Below are 16443 nucleotides of genomic sequence, written 5' to 3'. Positions count from 1 at the left end.
ATGCGGACTACGGAGCGTTACATGATTTTGGCTTCTAAATTTGTATGCCATTTTAAACGTCACATAACGTTATGCTCGCCGGTACCAGAGAGAAACCTGAGAGAGGCCATGCCGTCGATTTTCGTGTGACGCTTTCTCTAGGTCGTATACCTTTTTTCCCGTAGCTGCTACGGACATACACCAATCGAGTGGGAAAAAAGGTGGATCCAGCCATATAGTTCCGCCGACTGAAAATGTGGATCGATTGGCGCCACTGTACGACCTAACCTAGAGAAAGCGTCACACGAAAATCGACGGCATGGCCTCTCTCAGGTTTCTCTCTGCTAGTGAGCAAGAAATGTTGCGGCAAGGGGAAAGGACTAAGAGCCACTTTCACCAACGCCGATTAACTTAATCGCTGATTAGTCTATCGGAATTGACAAATCGCATTTGTCGTTTTTACTTAACGACAAATACGATTGGTCAATTCCGATAGACTAATCAGCGATTAAGTTAATCGGTTGGTGCAAGTAGCCCTAAAAATGGCGTAGAAATATCTATATCCTTAGTACTTTAGTAAAATACTTTGTTGATTAAACATATGACAAATTTTACAAAAAGTGTGTGTTGATTGGGTATGGAATAGAGAATTTCTAGAGACTTAAGAAAAGTTCTGTAACTCGTCGCTGCGCAGACGCGAAAATAGAGAACCGTTATTCATCTTCTTTATTTATTTCGGCCTATTTTGGCCTGTTTCGGTCTCTTCGGTGTTGTTCGGTCATTCGGCCTGTTTCGGCCTCGGTCTCTCGCCAAGTGTCGTGAGCTGTGAGTGTGTGAGTATTCGACAGATTCGACATGAGACATGAGAGACTGAGACGTGAGAGACGCTCAAACTATTTTGACAGTGCTTTTACTGTTCATTCATAATAATTTACACTTTTAACGGCAATGGTACAAATACTTTTAATACGAGAGATTGAAGGGTTGTTTTGGAAATGAAAAATGCCGATGAATCATTTGATATCTTCGCTGGATCATCACACCAATTAGTGTTGCAAATTGTTACAAATTATTTTGATGATCGTTTTCTTTTAGGAGACTGAGTTAGAACCTTTCACAATGCATCTCGCTGTTTGAGAGTGGTTTCACTGTCGGAGCTCCCCTACTATCGTCGGTACGGTATGGACATGAATAACGCGGAGACATACGACGAAGACGTGAACGATCAACCGATCGATTACAGCAAGAAATATGTTGAGAGAAACGCTCCACCGCAGAATCAACGTCTGGCTGACGGGTCACAGGCGAACCACGTATCAAAAAAGGAATTCGACGAGCACGATAAGGTGGACCTGTTCGGCGACTATGCTGAAACCGATCTTGATCAGCCCACAGATTACAGCCTGCGGTACGCCGAGGACGACACTGATGAGGAGGAGAAGCAGAACACCGAGTATTTTCCAGGCAGTGAACAAGAGGATACCGTTAAGACTTATTGTACCGAAGGAACCCCCTATGAGACTCCTTTTAACTTCTCCACAGCTACTTCCATGTCGGATCTTCGAGTTGAAGATATAAAGGAGAATGTAATTGTGAGGAAGGTACCAAAGAAGACGATGGAAGTAGACAACAAAATATCTTTGTCTTTTATGAAACAGACTGAAGCACTTGGTTGTGACGAACAAGATGGTTCAATAACAAAAGAGCTTGAAGAGAACTCAAAAGATACTGTCGTTCTTAATCCTGGACAAGTAACTCCAGAAAAGATAGTAAGTTATTACGAGGAGGAAGAAACGTCTCGAGGCTTCTCACGTGCCAATTCTCTTAGTTCTTTGAATAGTGCAATAACACCTCAGAATAACATTACGCGAGTTATCTCAAAAGAAGATTTACCTCCTTCTGTGAATAAAGAAGAGTTGGAAAATGACGATCACAATGTAAGGTTGAATAACAGTCAAATTGAGTTATCGTCAGTGAGTAATAATTCTTTTGAGAATAAGAATAGTCCAAGTGTTCTAGAAAAAGAAGGTTTGTGTCACATATTAAATTGACAATAAAAATATGAAAGAATATGTTTATATATAATTTTAACAAATAAGTACAAAATACAATACTTTTAGTACAAAAGGATATTTTTTGCATACCTTACAGGAAAAATGGTGACATTTGGTGGTCAAAATTACTATGCGGAAGAAACTCCTCTAATGTTTTCACGCTGTAGTTCTCTTGGCTCATTAAGTGGTTTTGAGCAATATTCTATCCATGATGATCGTAGTTCTGTGATCAGTGATTTTAGGTAAGTTGCATATTTGGAAATATTTAATTTTATTATGTTATATTAAATAGAGGATTTATATTAATTTACACAAATTACGATAACGTACTATATGACTTTTATTTCCAAGATTACTATTTCTAGGCTAATATGACAAAATTTTGTTTCTCTTTTTGTTAGTATATAATTTCAATTTTTTAATGCAATAAATAATACTATGTATTTTTCATTATCCTCAGCCGTAGGACTAGTGGTGTAGTATCACCTAGTGAACTGCCTGATTCGCCTACACAAACAGTTTTACCTAGTCCACGTAATCATAAGGTCCAGAATACAGAATTTATATCAAAGATGCAAGAAGAAGCAAGACCATCAGTTCGACATTTAGGTAAGTAAATCTATTGACCACAATATGGTGATAGTAATGATAATAATGAAAACATTTATTCACATAGAACAAAGTTTCCCAATTTTATGTGGCTCGCGATCCATTTTTTAAAACGGAAAACATCTACGATTTACCTACCTTTAAGAATTATAAAAAAACGGACAGAAGTAAATTGATTATACCATTTTAATTTTTCTTATTGACAATAAATTCGAAATTCGGACTGATGAAAATATCAAACATAAATATGAGACGACCTATAACAGTCATAGAGGATCTTAATGCTGAATAATAATTTTCATAATATTTCTAGCTTGTGCAAACTGTTCGCCGCATTTTCGTCGGACTTGAAAAACAGTTATTTCGTGATACGGGAATAAGTAATAATATTATTTAATTGATGAACAGTTTAATAGTTTCGATACTCAAAAGCATCTATAGAATTTCTCCTACCCTTCATGAAAAAATAACACCTCAGCTAGAATTCGAACCTGAATCTTCCAACATTCCGTACGGGCGTCCAATTCGATTACCGAAGCATGTATAGATTGCTCATCAATTTTATAATATTACTTATCCCGATATCATGCAATAACTGTGTTTCAAATCTGACGAAAATGCAGTCCGCATAAGCCGAAGATTGTGAAAAATTATTATTTAGCACCCAAAACCACTGTGACCAATATGGACCTCATGTTTATGTTTTATTTCTTTTTATTGAATATAATTTTATAAATTTATTTTTCAAAATATAAGGTATAAAGATTTGTATTTATTTTCTATTTCTGATGATAATATTTTGATACGGTATCGACGCGAATCATTTCCATATACAAGGAGTTTAATAATTGTTTAAGAGCTTATTTTAAAAATTTGGTTTCAATTCCTTTCATAGCTGAAAAATGTTTCGCCATCAATTAGTCGCGACCCATCCTTTGCACTTTGGGAATTCTAGAAGATCAAGAATTTCCAAAGTCCAAAGGATGGGTCGATTACCTAAATTTTATATCTGTTGCAGTATTTCCTAAACCGCATATCACGAGGAATAGTGTTTTTGAAGATGATATTGCGACTTTTAAGGAAGAATCAACACCAATTGAATTTTCTAGTGCAACCAGTCTAAGCTCCCTTACAATTGATGACGAAGTCAAAATACCTGATGATACTACGACGTATCATATAATAGAAAAAGTATTTGATACAAATGAGAAAGATATTCATATACTCGAAAAAGATATTCATAATATGAAAATAAGTAATCCGGAGAATCATGCGAAAGAGGAACAAGTAAGTGATGGCGATGAAGATGACGATGATATGTTGGCTGCTTGTATCAATATGGGAATGCAAACTAACAGGTATACCAATTGCAAATATCTTATAGGAAAAAAATTTATTAGATAACGTGCAAATGAAATATTTACAAATATATTTGCACACAGATATAGACAGTCTCTGAACTCTCAAAAATCTGTACAACCAGAATCGCCGAACATCTTAGTGCCATATCAGAGAAATTCTAACCCAAGCAGATTAGAATCACACGCGACTCCTCTGAAGGCGTCTGTTGGTACTTCGAAGAATAGAACTGCGATGGAAATTGTTGCTTCAGATACTGTACATGTATATTGCACAGAGGATACACCTGCAGATATCTCTCCAGTGGGATCTCAATCCAATCTATCTGCTCTATCAATGCCAAGTGTACAAGAGGATATAGAGAAGATTGTGTGCGAACAAGACAAATCAGCCGAGATTGATTGCCAGAGAAATGACTTGTCTGATGAAAATTCCAATTTTTCGGGCGAAGATGAGAAAATATTGGATGAATGTATTCAATCAGGCATACCTAAGGTATTAACTTATTTAATTATCATACATATTTGTTTATTATTTCCTAATACAATTACAATTTCTTTTTTCACTGAAAAAAACTTAATCTCTAATAAATTAGAGTATATACACACACACACACACACACACACACACACACACACACACACACACACACACACACAAAAGATGTCAATCTCATAATTTTTTTTACAATATTTTAATCCGTTCATAGAATCTATTTCTATTTAATAATATATTTTACGTTGAGATTTAAAAATACAATAATTTGAAAAATATATGCGCGCACGTATGTATATGTGACAGACATAAAAATCATATTAACCAACCTATTTATCATTATTTCTGTTTCATAGGCAAGGCAAATAACTCCACCTCCGTTACCAACAAATGGCATTCTATTTGTAAAAAAATCTGAAGCACTATCGCATAAGTTTAACATATGCGGTACACCATCGTCTTCACCTGTCGATACAAGTCATGGAAATAAAAATTCTATATTAAGTCCCAAGTCGCCAGGTAATGTGTCATTGAGACATCCAGATGAATTTTCAGACGATAGTCTGAATCATTCAGACGACGATGCAATTTTGACGGAATGTATACAATCTGCAATGCCAAAGGTTCGTTACACTGAAAAATCAGTATTTACATTCGTTTATACAGGATGTTCTACAGCAGCAATTAGTTATTGATTACATTTTTTATCAATTTATTTTTAGGCAAGATTTAGTTTATCGTCGCCAATTAGATCGTCGTTAGTACAAACTGCAGAAAATTCTACAACAATGAACATACAGCCATCCTCTACTTCATCAACATTTTTTCAACCAAGATATATGGAGCAAAAGAAAAATATAGTAAAAAAACTTTTATTATTTGAAGACAATGTCGGACTTTCTGAAGAAGAAGAAGATATCATGTTAGAACAATGTATTAGATCTGGCATGCCAAAAGTAAGTTGTTGATGTATAAGATACACACTTCTTCGCAGTTGTTAAAAAATAAATACATTAAAAACTATTCTAACAGAAAACACTTGTAATTTACATTTAAAATATTATGTATCATTTAAAAAGTGTTTTTATATTCGATATATGTGACGATATAAATTGATTTTTAGGCATTAAATTCCATGTCGCCTATAACAATGACATCTACAGCCAAGAAATCTGAACCATCTTTGAAAACTACAGGCAATTTCCCCATCCCTTCAACCTCTTACTTTGCAAATAAATCTCATTCTCCCAGGAACGCTACACTGTATTCACCATCTGTGAGTATTAACACAGCAGAAGTGGGTTTTGCATCCGGCAGAAATGTATCTGACAATTTTAACTACTTCCTCGGGAAAACAACAAGCAGTAATATAGTACATACCTCCGGTCAGACATTAAAAAATAATGATAACGGTACGCGCGAGAAGATAAACAATTCGCCGCATTGTGCTCGAAGATCACCGCTTCGTCATACAGAGATTCAAAACGGTAATTTCGTCGACAATCTGTGTACGCCCTTGCGGTCTCGCGATGTAAAGTGCGCGTCATTTTGTAATAGAGTCCAAAACGACGACGATTATGCGTGCAAAAATCATAATACAGTGAAATCCAACACTGTGCCTTCACGCCATAGTTCAGTAAGTTCCCTCAATGAAGAAGATTCATTTATTTCCACGGAAGAGTTGGCCCTACTGAACTTGTGCATTAATTCTGGTATTCCTAGAAAGTGTCGTGTTAAGGGAACTAAACCGAATGAAAGTGTAATCTCCAATGGCCATGACGACTGCGAGCCGGAGGACAATTATTCAGTGTCCAGTTACAATTCTTATGTTTGTAAGACGTAACATGCGAATATCGTATGTACTAGGACAGAGTTTTTTTTTCTTTCTCTGTCTGACAATTTGTATATATTTTTAAAAAAGACTGAATATTTTTGTATATTAATTAATAAAGGAATATTGTATTTCAGATACTTAATTAAAAATATCTTTATAAATTGAATTGGTAAATATGAAATAGTTTATTACATAGTTTTGATTTTGTAAGTTATTTGAAACATCAAAAGATTCGCTTTTATATTTTATTGACAATTTAAAAAATTTCGTATGTCTGCAATTTTTGTATGAATTAATACTATTTAATTTTTATTACTTATTTATGATATATTTGATTATTATAACATATTTAGGCAAAATTAAAGGGTAACACCATTCCTAAGATCCTTAAGTGATAATCTGAGTTCGGAAATTTTTTGTGGTTAAATGAATAACTTTATTTCAAATTTGCTCAGAGAGCTTTATTGTACATATAAAACTAACAGAGTTGTAAGTAAAAAATATTTTTAAAAATTAAAAATTTTTTTTATATCTCTTGAAAAACTTGAAACCTGTTTTTCTCAAAATACAGTTTTTAAACTTGTGTGCAACGTCATTCTTACAATTTTTATCCGATTGATTTGAAATTTTACCACAATCTTTTTGTATATATTCTACAGTGAAATACATAGGCTTTCTGCGAAATGCTGAAAACTTTTTGCAATCAGGATTTTTTTAAACAAACTTGGGCGAAAAATACACTTTTTTCTAAATAGCTATCATTTCGACAAAAATTAATATTTTTAAATTCCTACGTACTTTATTAGTTTTTAATATGTAGATAATGTAGATTTTTATCGTTTTATTCTAGTATAAACCATATCATAGAAAACGCGCGCGCAAATATTCATCTTGGAAAAAAAAAACTTTCACAAGTGGGTCAGTGCGCCGTTATTTTGTGCATAAAAGAAAATTTAAAAAATATTTTTTTATTCATCAATATAACGTATATACAATAAAGTCATCTAAACATTTTTTTTTAAATGAAGTTATTTATTTATCTACAATAAATTCCAAAATTTAGATATCATTTTAGTGCTATCCCTTAATTAAATAGTCTCATCCTAGAATTGTGCAAAAAGTTATTAATTATTAAATTATAACCTAGTTCCCGCAGAAGAAATTCAGGACGCTTATATTTAAAAAAAATTTGTGTCGTATATTGTAGGTATATCATCTTGTGTCTATCAAGTTAATAATTTAAACGAAGCTATATTCATACATATAAATTCTAAATGTGTAGTATTATCGATAAATTGCTATTGTGGAAATATATTCGTGTACAAAACAGGGAATACTTTTAAAACGTTGTAAATTACACAATATTCAGATCGCTGTAACTCAGTGAAAAATTATCGTAAAAAAAAACTAAAAAAGCATTTTGAAATCTCTAGTTTCGAGATTGACAATTCATCAAACGATTTACAGATTGCTTACGAAAGTTACGCAGATTCTAATGGGGATACGTCAAACTCAAAATTTTTTACGAACTTTGCAAAGCTCCACGGCGTAAAATAAAAATTGCATGCAAATGCGATTTACAGCATTCGAAAGCGCGACTCTTTACTTTTAATTTGCGTACTTAATTTTTGCTGAAGTCGATATTTGAACTTCGTGAAAAAAAATTGTAAATCGAACTTTTTAGGCTCATTTTAATGAGCGAAGCCTTTTGATTATTTAAGTTGATTTTTCTCGAAAATTCTTTTGCATGCAGTTTTTACTCGACTACTTTTACATTAATCTAATATAATTTTAATTTATATATCATTGCGAATAAGTAGCTCATAAAAATTCTTGGAAATTTTGAAAAAATTAATATTTTCTGACTTTTGACTTAGTATTTTTTTAATTTTTTTTTAATAATGTTATTTTTTGTTGTCTTCTACGTCAATAATTTTTTTAAGTTTTTTGTCACATTTAAAAACTTTAATAAGTAATTCATTAATAAAAACCATTATCACACTGTAGTATTTTCTCTTATTTTCTTAAGAAAAATTACGTAAAAGCAATCGTCAACCTTCATAGAGACATTGATGATTTCTAAATTGTTTAATTTTCGAAAAGTTCCATTAAAATTTTTGGTATATATTTATATAAGGGTATTTTTATCGTATTGAAATACTTTTCCTGCGGCGGAAATCGATGAATTCTATCCATCATCGAGAAGGAAATAGCAATGTCCAAATGGTCATATGGTAGACAGTAAGTACTAACATAGTTTTTGCTAGCGATTGCGGAGAATTGTCGGTCGAGCGTAAAGTCCGGCCGCCTTTTGACCGCTACCTTGATGCCCTTCGATGACTCGTAATGACTACCTGCACGACATCATACTCTATTTTCTGCACGTATAAATGTACGCGTTACATTGCCCGCACGACCGTCTTTCGCAGTGCATTGCGACGTGTCCGTACGTGAAGAGGTCTCCGGAGGAGTGTAGATTTTTCCAGGTAAAGTTCCACACACGGGTGTATAAACGTTTACATGAATTTGGAGCGGTCTGAAAAAAGCTCTCCTTTTTTCGAATTCTGAATTTCGAACTTTGAAAGTTTTTAATCGGCCACTTCTGCCGATTTGCTTAAGTAAGTCAGAGTTGTTACATTTTTAATAAAATAGAAAAAATAAATAAGTAATACGCAATAAGTATAAAATTATGAGCGTGAAATGTTGATAATAATTACATGCAGGATTAATTAATATAATGCTAATTACAAAAACATAAGTGTAGAAGAAATCAAAATTATTTTTTTGTGTCAATTTAAAAGTAATGTTTTGCAATATAATAAATAATTAAATGTCATAAAAAATTTTATAACTTTGCAAAAATATACGCGAAAAAAAATCAAATATACCTCTCCAAAAAAATTATTTTTTTTTATTCTTTCGAATCCGCATTCTTTTGTCCATTTAACGGAATACTTATATATTTTTATTATACTATATTGTTTCGTTGCTTTTATTTTATAATTTACACAAAGATATTTAAAAATCAAAGAAAGAAATAAGTAAATAATTATAACTCACATAAATAAAATTGTTTTGTGAACAAAAGAGACAAGAAAATCGGATAAAATATGGAACATGCGTAAATATCACAAATATCAATATTTCTTCTACTGAATTTTATCTGATAAATTTAAATCTGTTTTAAAATATTTTCGAGCTTTATAGTCTAGATCTAGAAGCTGATAATATCGCTCGTCAAATATCATTTATAATTAATGTTCATTTTTTTTGCAAAAAGATAATAAGAATATCATAAATAGTTATATTTTTAATTTAAATCCAAAAATATCTCTTTATAGAAATAACCTAATCTTAGAAAACTTAATACATACTTCATTTATAACATATAGACTAAATTTTAAATTCCGTTTGTAAAAGAAAATTAAAAACTATTCATAGCATTTGCATGAATAGGATGTCCCTCATTTTTTGAAACTATATATTCTCTTACCACTTTTCACATTTTTGCTGAAAGAAAATTGATTCAAAATTATCTATAGAATTTCTTTATAACTAAGAAAAAGATGTACGATTTAAATGAATAAAACTAATTTTTAGTATAAGGAATATCGTACAAAAAAAAAGAGAAAGGGAGAAAATGTAGTTAACTGCGTCACTAACCCACATTAATATCGTCAGTATCCTGAAAGACTCGTATGCATTTAACAGATGCACCCTCGTGCTTTCCACGTCCTTGCTCTCGCACTGACTGCGGTCGTAAGGGCCGGCTGTGACGATAAAACAAAATGGTACTCTGGATTACGATCCATAATCAAGAATTGCCCATCGGTGTCCCAGAACAGCTCCGACCAGGATGAATTGTTAGACATTTTTAGAAGATGCGTGCAGCAAAGGGCTATCGATACGTTGGATATTCTTCTCAACGAAGATGTTATTACGTTATTTGACGGAGTTGATTTGATACGACTTCATTCAAATGATGAAAACAATACGGAATATAAGTGAGTTGATTTTTATAATCTGTAATTATTTAATTAAAGAGTGGCAGAGGGAGAAAGAGGCGCGGTAGGAAACAGAATTCTACTCGATTAAGATTTATGATTAAAAATATGCGAATCAAAGAGATATTGTTAAGGGAGTTGGAATTTTTCAAGTCTGCTGTAGTAGATTAGTATGCATTGAGGCGTACTACGGTAAGATTGTAATTTGTTATATCAGAATTCGTTGAATTTTAGAGGAATGCGTTATTTAGCGCGTGCTGAAAGTTCAGCCTTGTATTCAAAACTTCCAATTATTATATTTTCCATAATATTGTAAAAATTATACGAAGAGAAAAATGCGTTTATTGCATACCTCTGGCACGTTTTTACTTTTTTGAAATTATATAAGATGCAATGAATACTATACATAAAAAGAAATACAATAATTATACATATTAAGGGACACCGCGATGATCTTGACTTTGATATATATATATATATATATATATATATATATATATATATATATATATATATATATATATATATTATAGAGGCAAAGGTACTGACCAACTTTTTCTTATCAATTAATTAACGGTCTAGTATAGTTTGAAATTTCATTATTTTCATTATATGACACCTTATTTATGTAAGTGAATAAATATGCATTTTAGATTACATTTCACTAATTTTATACCTACGTAATTTTGTTTACATTTTTTAACAGAACAATTAAACGTCGGTTCGCTTCTAATCAGAGGGAGGGGGGGATGGCCCTCATCTCGTATGGAAAGTCGGAAACCCATATGGAACAGTATAATTATAGACCTCGTTTTGTCCCTAAGCAGAGAAGGGGGGGGGGTAGGGTGGATCTCTCTACGTGTAGAAAGTTGTAAACTCATGTGAAATAGTACACTGTTCGTCATATATAAAACGTCATATGTATAATAAAGATAATGAAACTTTGAAAATAAGCTTTATATAGGTATATTTCGAAAACTATACGAGACCACCGATTAATTTATAAGAAAAAGTTCATTAGTACCTTTATGTTCTATAACATATGTCAAGATCAAGGCCCTTTAATTTGCATAATTATCAAAAATATTACACATGAAGCAATTAATTACGTAAGGGTTTGGAACAACAATTTGTCGAACGATGTGAAGGAAATATTGTAAATAATTTTGTAGTTAACTGATAATATGAACGAGAAGATTGGAATTGCGCGATTTACAATTGAAAACCCCGATAGACACATTGTACAATAATTGTACAATATTGTACAATAATAGCATGACGAATTGACGAAAATGTTAAATAATTCCGCAAAGATGATAAGGCAGCAGGTTTATCAAAATAAAGTCTTAAAATAGTGTTTGTCAAAGATCAGATAAATCTAAATTTGAGATATAAATATTTTACAATTATTGAAAAAAATCATTTGATACTTTATTTAAAATATTATCATGCTGAATATGTAATTTTATACTGCAATATTTCTACATTATAATTTAGGAGTAATTGTTTATTTTTGTAAGCATGTGTATTTGGATTGGCAAGATATTTCTAAATGTTTTACACATAACATAAATATACAAATATTCTTCTTAATTATTGAACAATTTCTTTTCAAATTTAATTTTGTAAATACATGACTATGATGATTCATCATATCATTGTAATTTTGCCGAAATACTATTTCAAAGTTAATTGAGCAAACAATTATGAATATTTAATAAAAAGTCAATACTTGTACATCTATTTTTGTAAATATACTTACAATATATAATTGCTGATTATAATTTTGATGCAAGATTTCATCGTATAATAGAATAATGTCCTATCGGGGAATAATATTCTACCACGTTTTTCTTTCGAAACAGATTACGCGGAACAGGTGGTAAAAAGGAATCAATTAAATCAACAAGTATATTCGCTCCTTATTCGCGAAATTGATATCTAATTAAACATATCGTTGTTGCAAACCCTTTGAGTAAAATGATATTTGTGATGAAAACACGCGCCGCGCGATTCTCGACAGAGATAATTTAACCGATGAGTTGGAAGAGGAGGACATCAGCTGGCCGGCGATCATCTGGAATCGAATGACACGCGTTCTGCGGACTCACGCTTTCAAAATTAACGTCGATCGTATGTTTAACACAGCTGCCAACACGTCCGCGCAGAATCTGGACAGTATCGTCCAAGGTGAGTGTCGTAACGCGCGATTACAGCGCAAAGTGTGAAACTCAAAGTTAATTTGGTAAATTGGCGTACCTCAGGTCGCGGAAAGCGCCGTCGAAAGAATAACTTGTTTCCGATGATGGTGATGGGCCTGATGATAGTTGGTACGATCCTAGTGCCGATGGGCTTTCAATTCCTCGCAGTGTTGGGCGGTAAAGCTCTCATTCTTGCTAAAATGGCCCTTATATTGTCCAGTATACAAGGTCTGAAAAAGATAGCCACCAGCGGCGTCAATTACGGATTGTATCATGTCCATGACGGCTTTCACGACAGGAGTCAACAGGTCCCCGAGGAAGAACATCCGATGTACCTGCCTCCGCGTCCTTACAATTAGTTGAACGACTCTTCGCCAAATGGAACGTTTCAAGTATATTAATATATTCATTCGAGAGAGTTCCAACGCGACGCGCATTGTTCTTTCATCGATAATATTGTATAAAGGGCGAAATGAGATGGCACAATCAAAATTATTTCCTGAATTATTCATGGCAATGCTTTGGAATTTTATTAATAATCACGCACAGTGATTTACTCTATTTTTCCCTCGACAACTTTTACTCATCGCCACACATTTTGCCGCAAGCTGTTTCATCGTGCAAATTCTACAATCTTCACTTGGCCTTGCTAGACCTTGTGCGCAACATAGAAATATTAAATATTCGGAATAGGAATTAAAATTTTAAAATCAGTCTCCTTAATGAATATTAAATGTAAGAAGACGTAAGGTGCGACAACAAATGTCTCGTACAAAAACTGCAACGTTACTTATTATCTATAGTGCTCCTTGAAAGAGAGAGAGAGAAAACTGATTCTAAAATTCAAATTCCTCCAATTCCTTATTATCTAATATTCCTGTATTGTACGCTACTTATTACAGAACTCGTGTTAACAGTAGTGTTAAAATAGTAGAACTCGTACTCGAGTTCTCCTCCGACAAACTTTGAAAACGATCTTTAGGAGGAGATGGTGGGAGGTGAAATATTTTCCTCTTCCAAACTTTTTTAATATGTTAATCTCAATCAAACTCAATTTTCATAGTTTTAATAACTGTTACGAATTGTACAAATTAATAAATATGCGCGAATTTGAAAGTATTTACAATTTTGTAGATTTTTAGGTCGCCGCGCCCGCACCCACATGTTGATTTATCTACCACAGTAGAATTGCAAATCAGCAATTGTATTACTGATAGTAGATCCATAAATAGATTGTATTATTTGCAGTTTGTTTCCATCTTCGTGACCATGGTTTAATAATAAACATGAGAATCGGTCGCGCGTTCCGTTTTGTTCTGACGTGCGAGTGTCTCGTTGAAGATACAGTCTGTCATATAAGAGCATCGTCTGCAAGTATGAGAAAGAAAAAGATTACTATTTTCTAAAAGTATACGCACGCACGCACGCACGCACGCACGCACCCACCCATGCACGCACATACGCAAATAAATCACCTCCGTATCCCGTTCAAGGGGAAGGACAAACAAATTGGATTCAATTCGTGCTCCAGGGAGAAGAAACAAATCGGAAATGTGGAGCGTGCGTATGCATGTTTTAAAATAATAATTTTCTTTTTGAATTTACACGGACGACGCTCATAAGTACAAATATCGTAATATGTCAAACACGGATAATAATATCAATATAACTGATATCGTTGCACTGCGCGGATTTTCTCCTAACAATAAGATACCATTCTAACGATAGTTACGTATAAATTACATAAGTGTTGAAAATCGACATTTATGTTATAATCTATCACAATCACAATTTGATAGATTATAGCAGGTGACAATCGCGGTTATTTATTCACGAATGTCGTGAAGATACGTCGCATTTCGCGTTTAACCTCTATGGGGAAGCATGCTTACACAATATCCATCATTTACATCTAAATAGATACCGTCAAGCAGGGAGATTGTGATGTCTATAGACTATAGACTATCTCGCTTCTATCGTGTAGAAAAAAAAATCGAAATTTGTATATGCGGATATTGACCAATATGTGTTTCTTTAATTTCTGTATTTAGCGTATAGTGAATAGATCCGTTAATAAATGAGCGATTATCAGTCAGTATCCTTGTATCCAATATTTATTTCTGTAATTGTATAAAATAATATAATTATTATAAAATTTTACTTAACGCAGGACTTTTACATGAATTTTACCGCTTTGGAGATTTATTTATTAGGGATGGTTAACGATCGTCTATTGTACACTGAGAACAAAATTCATTTGAATGTAATGAAATATTTACTCGCGGAACATAAATATTTATATATAATAAGAAAAAAGATAGTTAAATTACATTAGTGATTCTTGTACTAAACAAATATTTATTTACATTAAATTAAAATAAAATTATTTCATTGCACGTATTCGAAATATTTATTAAACTTTAGTATTTTTTTCTCAGCGTATATTTAATATTATGTAAGATTGCACTTATACATTTTTGATACGACCGAGATCGCTGTGAAGCAGCAAATGTTGGTGCGACACAATATTTTCACGGTGCATGATTATTTACAACTGGTAATATTCGTAGCGTATACTTATTTAAAGTATTAGTTTCGATTTTTCCTTAGATCCTCATCAGTCAAATGTTGCTCATACGTTCGATTATTAAGTATTAGTTTTGATTATTCCTTGGGTCCTCATCAGTCAAATGTTGATCATACGGTCAATTATAACGGACCCCATTCACGTTGTTCAATTACATTCCTAGCTCAAGCGTAAAGAAAACGTAATAACGTGCCTTCTCTTAGTGTTTTCGTTACGGGGAAAATCATTTGTAAAGCTTACGGGCGTTGCCTCGAGCTACGGCCGACGACTCTTACAGCCATCATCGATCTCGATTATAGCTTTGAAATTAACGCCGAACGAGATAACGTCGTCGGGACAGTCGGGACAGTCGGGACAGTCGGGACGAAGGTATACATGATGTGTGTGTGTGTGTGTGTGTGTGTGTGTGTGTGTGTGTGTGTGTGTGTGTGTGTGTGTGTGTGTGTGTGCGTGCGTGCGTGTGTGTGTGTGTGTTTACACATACTTATCATAAAAATATATATCCATGATATACATATATATGTACATATATACATGCAATATACCTATGATAAAGTGCGTTAATCGAGCGATCGTTTAACGTCTATTTTGCTGACAGAATGACGTGCCCGTCCTGTATTCCTGCCGGTTAATGTCGTGCTGTGAACACATACTCTGACACGCGCACGTATGGTACGCGCACACTCGCGCCACTCATAATAACGAACATCGTTGTAAACGTTAATATCAAAGAATATTTAAAATGTCAACCCGTTCTCTCCCCGATGTTACAATGTAGCTGTTGACGCGAGACGCTACGATAGTCATTTTCGCATCTGCGAAAGAATCTGTCGATAATTCTTCTTCCCTTTGACATTCGCGTGCGATACGCGCAAGGCTTACATTAAAGTGTAAGTATATCGTCAACTTGATATAATCTACGAACCCCAGTAAATACAAAGTTGCTAAGATCTAAGACAAATGATGAGAGAGAGAGAGAGAGAGAGAGAGAGAGAGAGAAAGAAAGAGAAAAAGTTTGTCTGGAATTATTAATTTATTTTATATATTAATCAATTGTAATTCAATTTATTATTAAATCTTCTATCACTGATCAAGGGATAGAAAGAATCGTCCTCCTAAAATCCAAAGACGATCTTAACTCAAAAAAATATCGAGGCACTTAAATTATTACCATTAAATTATTGACAAATTTGTGAAGAAGGGGCATTTAAGTTAAAATTTTGAAAATGAGAATAAAACAAAATGTTTTAGCGAAATATCAAATTATTGAGATTTTCCTTTTTTTTTTTCTTTAAATATCATACACACGAAAATAGTGAAA

General features: G+C 33.1%; 3 protein-coding genes across 5 annotated transcripts in view; 2 read left to right on the top strand and 1 right to left on the bottom strand.

Annotated features, from left to right (window-relative positions):
• LOC105192912 (alkyldihydroxyacetonephosphate synthase) overlaps nucleotides 1-16443 on the bottom strand; it is an 86245-nt gene that overhangs the window by 49200 nt on the left and 20602 nt on the right. The gene's annotated exons all lie outside the window — the stretch shown is intronic.
• On the top strand, nucleotides 486-6463 carry LOC105192873 (adenomatous polyposis coli protein). 3 transcript variants are annotated; one of them, XM_011157146.3, is made up of 9 exons: nucleotides 486-812; nucleotides 1075-2007; nucleotides 2131-2275; nucleotides 2494-2642; nucleotides 3661-4000; nucleotides 4085-4496; nucleotides 4853-5119; nucleotides 5219-5452; nucleotides 5620-6463. In XM_011157146.3, exons 2-9 carry the CDS (start codon nucleotides 1161-1163, stop codon nucleotides 6337-6339), a joined length of 3114 nt encoding a protein of 1037 aa, XP_011155448.1. In that variant the 5' UTR covers nucleotides 486-812; nucleotides 1075-1160; the 3' UTR covers nucleotides 6340-6463. The 3 variants fall into 3 exon arrangements, with proteins under 3 accessions (XP_011155448.1, XP_011155450.1, XP_011155449.1); XM_011157148.3 differs by lacking the exon at nucleotides 486-812 and adding an exon at nucleotides 839-856; XM_011157147.3 differs by lacking the exon at nucleotides 486-812 and adding an exon at nucleotides 853-930.
• On the top strand, nucleotides 7190-14700 carry LOC105197861. Its single transcript, XM_026134305.2, has 4 exons — nucleotides 7190-8816; nucleotides 10042-10334; nucleotides 12358-12524; nucleotides 12599-14700. Exons 1-4 carry the CDS (start codon nucleotides 8721-8723, stop codon nucleotides 12892-12894), a joined length of 852 nt encoding a protein of 283 aa, XP_025990090.1. The 5' UTR covers nucleotides 7190-8720; the 3' UTR covers nucleotides 12895-14700.

This window comes from Solenopsis invicta, chromosome 8 (assembly GCF_016802725.1).
Source record: "Solenopsis invicta isolate M01_SB chromosome 8, UNIL_Sinv_3.0, whole genome shotgun sequence".
Lineage (NCBI taxonomy): Eukaryota > Metazoa > Arthropoda > Insecta > Hymenoptera > Formicidae > Solenopsis > Solenopsis invicta.
This window is presented reverse-complemented; position numbering and strand designations above follow the sequence as displayed.